The sequence below is a fragment of the Myotis lucifugus genome, unplaced genomic scaffold (assembly GCF_000147115.1).
Source record: "Myotis lucifugus unplaced genomic scaffold, Myoluc2.0 scaffold_6, whole genome shotgun sequence".
Lineage (NCBI taxonomy): Eukaryota > Metazoa > Chordata > Mammalia > Chiroptera > Vespertilionidae > Myotis > Myotis lucifugus.
The window spans coordinates 19,096,408-19,106,436 of record NW_005871054.1 but is presented as its reverse complement, the minus strand read 5'-3'; the positions used below and the strand labels follow the sequence as shown (position 1 = coordinate 19,106,436).

The 10,029-nt window shown below is 39.8% G+C and overlaps 1 protein-coding gene across 1 annotated transcript in view; it reads right to left on the bottom strand.

The window, feature by feature from the left end:
• PRKD3 (protein kinase D3) overlaps positions 1–2,607 on the bottom strand; it is a 53,415-nt gene extending 50,808 nt beyond the window's left edge. The window contains exon 1 of the mRNA XM_023747734.1: positions 1,732–2,607. Coding sequence (XP_023603502.1) covers positions 1,732–2,019 — 288 coding nt within the window. The 5' untranslated portion in view covers positions 2,020–2,607. The remainder of the gene's footprint in view (positions 1–1,731) is intronic.
• Between the last annotated feature and the right edge of the window lie 7,422 nt (positions 2,608–10,029).

Below are 10,029 nucleotides of genomic sequence, written 5' to 3'. Positions count from 1 at the left end.
TATCTCCCGAGGGGTCCAGACTGCGAGAGGGCACAGGCTGGGCTGGGGGACCCCCCTGCCCCCCCCCCCCAGTGCACAAATTTTTGTGCACCGGGCCTCTAGTAGTTCTATAAAACTAGAGGCCCGGTGCACAAATTCGTGCATGGGTGGGGTCCAGACGCCCCATCCTGATGGGGGCCCATCGGGCCAGGCCGGTGGGGGAAAGGGGCTGTGGCTGGCCGGGGGAAGGGCTGCAGGCAGTTGGCCGGCCATCCCCACCCTTGATTGGGGTGTTGGGGGCTGATGGGGGTGGGGGCTGATGGGGGTGGGGCCAGCCGGGGGGAGGAGAATGGGGGTTGATTGGGGCCCGGATCAGGCTGGTTGGCTGCCGCAGTGCATGTCATAGCCAACTGGTCATTCTAGTTGTTCCGCCATTCCGGTCGCTGGGCTTTTATATATATAGAAGATAGAGAACATACCAGCCATCCATCAAATCAAAATAATTACGGCACTTAGCTACAGTTCCTTAAAACATGGCATGATATAGGGCAGGGGATCAGTGAATGAGAAACAAAACTACCCTCAACTTTCAAATTTTCATGTATTCTGTCACATATTCCAACTCATGTACTTGGTTTTTAAAAGACAAAAAGAATATGATCGCCCTAACTGGTTTGGCTCAGTGGATGGAGTGTCGGCCTGCGGACTGAAGGGTCCCGGGTTCGATTCCGGTCAAGGGCATGTACCTGGGTTGCGGGCACATCTCCAGTGGGGGGTGTGCAGGAGGCAGCTGATCGATGTTTCTCTCTCATCAATGTTTCTAACTCTCTACCCCTCCCTTCCTTTCTGTAAAAAATCAATAAAATATATTTTTAAAAAAAGAATATGATCTACTCATATTAAATGGCAGTTTAGGTGAAATCAGGATCTAAAGGGAAGAAAGAGTATAAAAAAGAGAGCACCTAGGAAGACCAAGGGATGGACCTTAGACTCAGCTGCAGCTGTGTAAGACACCTTGATTCCTTGTGCTCTCTACCTATTGGTTTCTATGAAATCAAATGAGATTTCTTAAATTCTCTTGACTTTATGCTGATTTTCCTGCTCTTAAAAGGACAACTGAATAAGCAGTATTTTAAAGTTGGGATACAGGCTCCAGTTGTTAAACTCTGAAATTTCAGACTTTATAGACTCACTAGTGGCCCAGTGCACAGATTTGTGCACATTGAAACGAAATTAATCAGAAGGCGGCTGGTGGGATGGGACTTGGCAAGACGGGCTGGAAATGTCCTGGAGCCAACTCCCACGGTCCCTCCCTGGCTGGCCACACCTGTGGCTGGGCCTCGGCTCAAAGGGCATCTGTAGAATGAGCGGGGTCCCTCTGGCAGCTGGGGCCCCTTGGCCTGGCCTGTGGGGATTGGGCTGACATCCCCCAAGGGGTCCCGGAGTGTGAGAGGGCACTCTGCCAAGTTGCTACCGCTCAGCAGCTCCTGCGTTGAGCGTCTGCCCCCTGGTGATCAGTGCACGTCATACCTACCAGCCGATCAGACAGTCGGTCGGTTGGATGGACGGTCGCTTAGCCTTTTATATATATAGATAAATCTATTCACACTCTTCCAACAATGCTCAGAATTAGGATATAAACAATTAATTCATCCATCTGTGTTAATTCATTGTTGCATATATAATTCACAAGAAAGCATTAGAAACAATATTACTTAGAAAAACTATTGACATAAAAAGCATGCACAGTACCTTTTGATAAACAATGGAGCACACAAGATCCTTGACGGCAGATAAAGATAGTTCCTGAGCTTCGATGGTAACACTCTCCCGTGTAAGGCCAATTTGCAGTAGAAATGAAATTGTATGCACTGAGCCTCTGGAGTTGGTGAGTGACGGTGCACTGAAGCTTCCATTAGAGAGCCGGGCAGAAAGTCCTGTCTTTGGACTTGAACATGAAGAAGGAGTTGGAAGCACAGCAGGAAGAGTTGCAGGTAACACAGACTTCTGGGCTGATGGAGGGGAATTGTTTGCAGACATCTGCCTTTCTTTAATCTTTTAAAATAGTTGTCAATTCTTTTTCAATGGTTATGAAGAAGCTTTTAAAATCTCAGCAGGAAAAAAAATGTCTGTACTTTTAGATTTAGTTGAAAACTTCTTTATTTCCTCTTTTAAGCTACTCATAGTGATGGCTGCAAGTTCTACAACTGTGAGTTAAATGCACAGAAGGTCGCTACTTCCCTTAATATCCTCATCAGAAAAGAGTTGACTGCTTACTTTCTAAACATCTTCATTTATTTTCCTTTAAGTTTACTCTTGTCTCTCTAAATTTCAGAAAATACATTCTGAATAAAACTTATTTTTCTGTCAAGATAAAAACTTCCCCGTTTATACAAAGGTGTTTCAGATTGATTAATTCAGTACTTATCCTTTGGTTCACTGATTTGATGGGATACTTTCTCAAATGTTCACTCCTTAAATCACCTTCTCAAATGACCTCATTTTCATTTTTAGGGGGGGTAAATATTTCCATTATGAAGTACAAAGCTTTTTAAAATAGTTCAGGTATATTTCATTTGATGAATGGGTCCATCGAGTAAAGTTGATTCTTTCTGAGATGTAGTCAGCCTGAAAGGAATTTTTAAAAAACTTTTAATATTTTATACTCATTTGACATTTTAAAAATGCAAGAATACCTATAATTTTTCAAATGAGAATTTTTGATTGTATGTTTATAATTCACCAATAACTCCTAATGGGTGGCCATTTTTTTTCTAGTTATCAGAGCCATTTTTTTCACTTCAGGGAAAGCCTCCTGCTTCAAATAATAATAATAATAATAATAATAACCCAGCACTCTTAATGAAATCCTGAAGTTTGAAATCAAACACTTTTATTCCACAAATACACAACTGAGTTATGACAGAGGGAACAGAGAACAGCAGAAGGGACAAAAAAGAAAAGTAAAAGTCATATTGTCATAGAAATAAAATAATAAAATATGTTCTACTCAGCCATATAAAAGATATATAATTGTCCTGACACAGACAAATTGAGAGTATTCTTTCTTATATTAAAGTCTAATTCTGGCTCTAGCTGGGTTGGCTCAGTGGATAGAGCATTTGCCTGCAGGCTGAAGGGTCCTGGGTTCGATTCTGGTCAAGGGCATGAACCTAGGTTGCAAGCTTGATCCCTAGCCCTGGTCAGGGTATGTGTGGGAGGCAACCAATCCATGTGTCTCTCTCACATCAATGTTTCTCTCTCTCTGTCTCTCCCCCTCCCTTCCACTCTCTCTAAAAAGCAATGGAAAAATATCCTCGGGTATGGATTAACAACAACAAAAGGCTAATTCTGACAAAATATAATTGTTGAGTTGCTTTGTTGACAGATTTCTTTCAGAAGTCTAAAAAAGCTGGTGGAGATATACTATACAAGTTATATGGCCAACAAGTAATGTGAAAAACATACTTATGATGGGGAATTCATCAGAAAGTGATCTCATCATAAAAGACTTCTAAAAGTAAAGAAGAGAACAACCAGGCACCATTTCATATGTATCACACTTTTTTAAGAGGACAGTTCAAAACATAAAAAGAAGGTATAACCCCACACCAAACCAATGGCTAAGTGAAATGGCTCACAAGAGATGGATCTTTCTAAATTCCATTTAAATACCTGTAAACAATTCCAATAATAAAAAAGAGGGAAGTATCCAGTGGGTTTGCTGAATGACTCTCTGGAGAGAAGTTAATGGGGCTAAAAAAAAAAATAGGATGAACATAACAGAACAGCAAAACCATACAGATATAGTACCAGGAATGAGAAAACTAAAAAACACACACACTAAGGCTTGGGGAAAAAATGCCTAAAGATAACAAAAGGTTTTATAGCTACATTCAAATAAATGATTATTATCCCACCTTATACTGTACAGCACTTAATCCTACAAGTATTTCACATACTTTATCTCACAATATCTCTTTGGAATTTGTTAGGGCAAACATAATTTCTGCAGGTGAGAAAACTGAAGCACAAGCAGATAAAGCAATATGCCCACCATGGCTATTAAGAGGTGGGGGCGGGGGGGGGGGGGGGGGGTGGGCGGAATTCGGACCCAAGTTTGGTAAAATATACTATTTCTCAAAGAGAACACGGAACTGAGAGAATCTCTGTTCAGAGAGGATGTTGTTCAGGTTGAGAGAGTACGTAGAGAAGGCAGAATTGCTCAACTTGTATTTTGTTTATCTTCTCTCAGTTTTCCAACTACGGTTGCAGAAGAACATTGAGAACTGAAACCTGAGCCTGGTGAATAATAGACTAAAACAACTTAATGTGAGTGTAAATCTTCAGGTCCAGATGCAATCCATTCCATACTGCTAAAGCAATAAACAAGTGTAATCACAAAGCTGCTATAATCTTGGAGAAAGAGCTCAGAAAGAGAGAACTAATCATGGCCTGGAGATGGGTCAGAGTTGCATCAAGTCTTGTGGGCTGGCAGGAGTGGGAAGCAGATTTCAGAAATTACAGACAAATAAATTTAATATTAAGCCTTAGTCAAAGCTGAGAATAGGTTATATATGAAATGGTTTTTGAATACCTAAGAATGGTTTTGAATATAATGATCACTGGATATCAGCATGAATTCAAACAGAACAAATAATGTCAAATCAACTGCATTTAGATCTTGGAAAAGAATGATTTCTAGATTTCTAATAATAGCTCACAGTTATTGAGCTCTATCTGTCAGACACTTTTCTAAGCACTTTATATGTATTACCTCATATAATCCTTCCAACAACCCATTTTATTTTATTTATTTTTAAAATATATTTTATTGATTTTTTACAGAGAGGAAGGGAGAGGGACAGAGAGTCAGAAACATCCATCAGCTGCCTCCTGTACACCCCCCACTGGGGATGTGCACACAACCACGGTACATGCCCTTGACAGGAATCGAACCTGGGACCTTTGAATTCGCAGGCCGACACTCTATCCACTGAGCCAAACCGGTTAGGGCCCAACAACCCATTTTATGGTTGAGAAAACAGAGGCTTAGAGATTAGAGTCCTCACCCAAGATTACACAACTGGCAAAACCAGAAGAAGAAAAAAATAGTGTATTCTGGCCAAAACAGTACTCAAGATGGTTTTCCAAGTGACTTTTGTATATATTTTGCCTGAGTGTGACTTGGATAAGCTTGCTGCTCTATCAACTTAGATGAGAGAAGTCTTTAGGAAGGGCCTTGGAAATCTTTCCTCGGTCCTATATTTGGAATCTGACGGGGCAAACATCATTTCTGCAGGTGAGAAAACTGAAGCACAAGCAGATAAAGCAACTTGCCCACCATGGCTATTAAGAGATGGGGAGGGCATTTGGACCCAAGTTTCGTAAAACATACTATTTCTCAAAGAGAACAAGGAACATGCTTCCAAAACTCTAAGATTCTACAATCTGGGAAAAATAAAGTAAAATTAAAGTGAAATGTAACAAGGATGTGTGTAAAGCTTTGCATTTAGTTTCAAAAAGTTAAATGTGCAGTATAGAAATGAAGAAATGCTTCTTAGAAACTGTTCATAAGAGGAGTTATAAACCCAAGAGTCTAACAGGGGCTGCTAATATAATGGGTGACTAAAAGAACTGCAAACTTAAACCCCCAGGACACTGAGAATATATCTGCATCAATCTGTATACTGGTTGCCTACTTTACTAGTGTATTCATTTCTACAGTCCACATTTTTAGAGCTGTATTGATTTTTTAAAATAAGATAATGGTGAAAACAATGTCATGTGACAAAATATGCTTAACAAAACCAAACAGAATAATGGTCTTCAAATATTTGAAAAGGTGTTAAGAAAATAATAGGTTTTATTCAGCATCACTGCAGAGGGTAGAAGTAAAATGAAAATAACAGCACTACTTATTTACCTCACAGGTTGTTGTAAAAACTGAGCTAAGTACCTACAGTATTTAGATGAAGGAATTAACTAAGCTCCTACTTTATGCTAAATAATGCAATTGAGATACGATATTTTATTAAACCTTTGCAACAACTCTGGGAGATTTATTTAATTCTAGAAAAGGAATTAGAGCTTGAGTAGTTGCTTGTCCAATACTACCCAGCTAATAAGTGATGGGACTGGGTTTCAAACAAAAGTTTCCCTGACCCCAAAACCCTTGTTCCTTCTACTATTTCATCCCACCTCCAACACCACAAAAATGGAACAGGTTTTCTCATGAGGCAATGAGCTCCTTAAATATACCTGACACGAGTGTGAATTTTAAAAAGCTGACCTGTCATTAAAAAAAGTAGCAGAAATATCTATGAATAATGTGCAGGTTAAATATTACAAATACAAGATATTGCTATGTTCAATAATTTAATTTTAATAGATGTCTTCCACTAAATTTTCATTTTATTACACCCGTTAAAACTAGCCAAATAAAAGTAACTGTCTAGTAATACAATTTACTAATTTATCAGAATTATTGAAAACTATTAATAAACTACATAAATGTTACACTTATAAACAAAAAAATATTTTTAAAACTTTCAGCATGAACACAAATAGAAGAAATTAAGTGAGCTGTCATATTAGCTTCTGCCCACTCATCCCATCTGTTTTTCCTCTCCCTGTTTTGTTTTATGGAACTCTGATTTGCTTTGTAAGATGCAACAAGATGTAGGGTACAAAATATTAAAACTAAATATACGAGAAATCTAAAAGCTCTAATTTATTTTGCCTTTATGCTTCAATGAGAAAACTGAGACAATAGTACACATAAATTTTACATCAATTAGGTATATTGGTTTCTAACGTCTATGAATTGGCAAGCATTTCTAATACGCTTATTTGAGACATCTGGAATATGCTTTTGGGGAGCTTTCTGTCACATATCCCATTCAAATAAGGTCATATAATCTGTCACCTTTGTTGAAGGGAATACAAAGATAAGATATCTTGAGCTCAATCTACCCTATTATTAGAGACAAGTAAAACAAAGGCCCTGGAGTATAGGAGGTTTTAACTGAGGGTTACTTCGTGGTAACATTACAAGTTGATCTACCTTTCTCTCCCTCTTCCTCACCTCCCACCTATCTCTTAGCAATGCATCTAATTAGAAGAAGCTCTAACAGCAGCATTTTCACTCAACAAATATTTACTGAGTGCCCATTATTTGCCAGACCGTTATGAGACACTGAGGTGACCAAAGCAGACATGACTACTGCTCTTTTTGAAGGTTACAGTATGATGTGGGCCATATACATTACACAAACATTCACATGAATAGCAAGGTAACTACAAATTATAACAAGTGATACGACAGAGTATAATACTAAGAGGACCTAATTTCAACTGGGGTCTCAGGCAAGGTGTGCCTTTAAGGAAGTGGTATTAAAGTTGAGATCTAAGGAGAAGTAGGCGTCAGGGAAGCAGAGTGAAGCAAAGAGGATTCCAGGAAGACAAAACAAATACTTCAAAAGGAAGTTCATTATTTAGTTTAGCCAGTGTTCTTTTTGTACTCAGTAAAGGCTAAAGTGAAAAGGTAAAATGTTTTTTTTTCTATTCAGAATAGCATAATATTTACCATGACTTTCTACGAGTAATGGGTTTTCCTGATTCAATTTAGTTTTGTGTGCCAGGAATGCTGATGAATAGGGGGTCTTTTATTCTCCTGTTGATATGTGTATTTTTTCAGCATGTAAAAAAGCATGCGGCCTTTTTCAAAGCAATACTGACCAATGTCCTGAAGTCAATGTCCATGTTTTGCCGTAATCCAGGCTTGACTTTGCTTAGTAATACTGATGTTGCTTTCAACTGCATAGTGTATTATTAAAAAATTCAAATAACTTTGTGGTTGGGTTTTTTTTTTAAAGAATAGTTTGTAGCAATCCTTAAAACTATTTATGTATTTTAAAAAATATAACTATTACCTTAGATTAATATACTTTTTCTCCTAAGAGCTCACATTTGACTACATTGTTGCTGCTAAAAGTCTGCTTATCCAAAGCAGGGGTATTTCACTCTCAGTTTTTCCACTGTCAGAGACAACATAGAAAGAGAGCTCACCAGGTCTGCCCTCTGCTCATGCACTGAAATGTTTATCCAGTAATAAGATTACAGACTGCCAGTCTGGCAATGTTGAATGAATCTACATTGGGCTTCATCACCAATCCTTACATCAGTCATATCTGAGAAATCGGATTGGCTGATAGCCAATGAACCATTTCTCACATCCTGCCACTATAAACTAAACATGTGAGTGGAGAAAACTTTTTTCTATACTGAAATTAAAATTCAAACATCTCCCAAGTACATTACCTCAAAAAATTTTTTTCCCCACTAATGAGATAATTGCTCCAAAGAGGCACACACACAAGTTCAATTTGAATTACATAATGGGAGAGACTCAAAGTATTATCAGTACAGAAAATTGTGGATCATAAGTATGACTATTATTAAACCAAATTAAAACTTGTATTAGCAAATAATTTCCCCATATTTCAAGTGCTGTAAAAGCAGTCTCTTTTAAAAAAGAGCAATAACTCCAACATGATGTTTACACCAACTTTAAATGTCCTTTTAAAAATAAGAATAAAGCCCCTCAAGAAAGTGCATTTAAATGACCACTATTCATTTAAATGAGTATGTGTTTTTTTCAATACTTTTATAATTTTTAAAATTTAATGCCCCAATACTTGATTAAGCTTTTTTTTTTTTTTGAGCGCGGCAGTGTTTACATGAAAAACAATCCAGTGAGAGAGAAATTTCTATTTTAAAGAGGTCACCTGATGAAACTGAAAGCTAGTAAAATCTGCATATTTAAAAGACTCACTACCTGGGATGCCTAAAAAATTAGTTTCAAGATATAAACCGGTCAACATTCCTGAATTTGAATCACCTAAAAAATTAAATGCTATCTATATACCAAATGATTGAGCCTCGGGTGGAAACTGGCTTGCCAAATATCCCAAGCTCATCTGATCAGACAGACTTACCACATCTATATTACCTACCGAAGCAAAACCTAGCAACATGAAGCCTTCTGGGACACGTTTTAAATACTTTTATCAAAAAGGGTGTCACTTCTTTTTGTCTGAATTGCCATGCTTGCTCTCAATCCAGATCCTAACAGGGGAGTAGGAAAAGGTTCCGTTATAAAGGAAAACTGGCGAGACCTGGGTAGGGTCCACAGATAATGGCCAGCCCTCACTGCATCAGAAGTCGGTAAGTTAGATCGAAGCAAAACCAGTCGCTAAAACTGTAAAAGGAAGGACGTCAGCATTCAGCACGTGTAAGAGTAACGCAGTAGTAACATTTTTCGAGGCACAACCAAGGCATTGAAAAGTTTCTGTTTCATTTGCGACATCTTTGAGTCAGAGCTCATCCAGGCTGGCTCGTACAAAGTAGTGGTGCAGGGTGTAACTTATCCTTTCTAATCAAAGATGACACCGATAGCCCGATTTCCTGTGGGGATGGGTGTGGCCGACAGACAGCTGCGTCCAAGCCGTCAATCTGTGCGTGGAAAAGTCTGCAAGTCGCACACACGCCTGCCGCTCGGTGTCTAGTCGTGCCTGCAGCCGGCGGGGCCCACGCTTCTGACTGCGATGACTTCAAACAGAATATCCAACAGGCAACCGAGTGGCGTGGGCTGTTTTTATTGCTCCAAGACACAGTTGCACTCCTCTGGGTTTCATCTTAAGAAAAACCTCCCCGGGGGGGTGAACAACTCGGAGCAACGCTGCAACTTGCACAAAAACTTATAAACAGCGTCAGGAAACTGGGGTGGGGGCTCCCGGTCTCCAGACACCATGTCCTCACCCCCTGGAGACGGGGACACGGCAAAGTGATGAAAAGAGAAGGAAAAGGCTCATCCAAAATCCCGGAGCCCGGCCGCCGCCGCCGCTCTGGCGTCGGGAGCTGGTCTGGGGAACCCAGGACCGCCGGATCGTGACCGAGGGGCCGGACGCGCCTGTCGCCCACGGAGCGCGAGTCCCCGGTGGCCTCGGCGCCCACGCCGGAACTTGTCCCCATCTGGCGGCCGCGGCG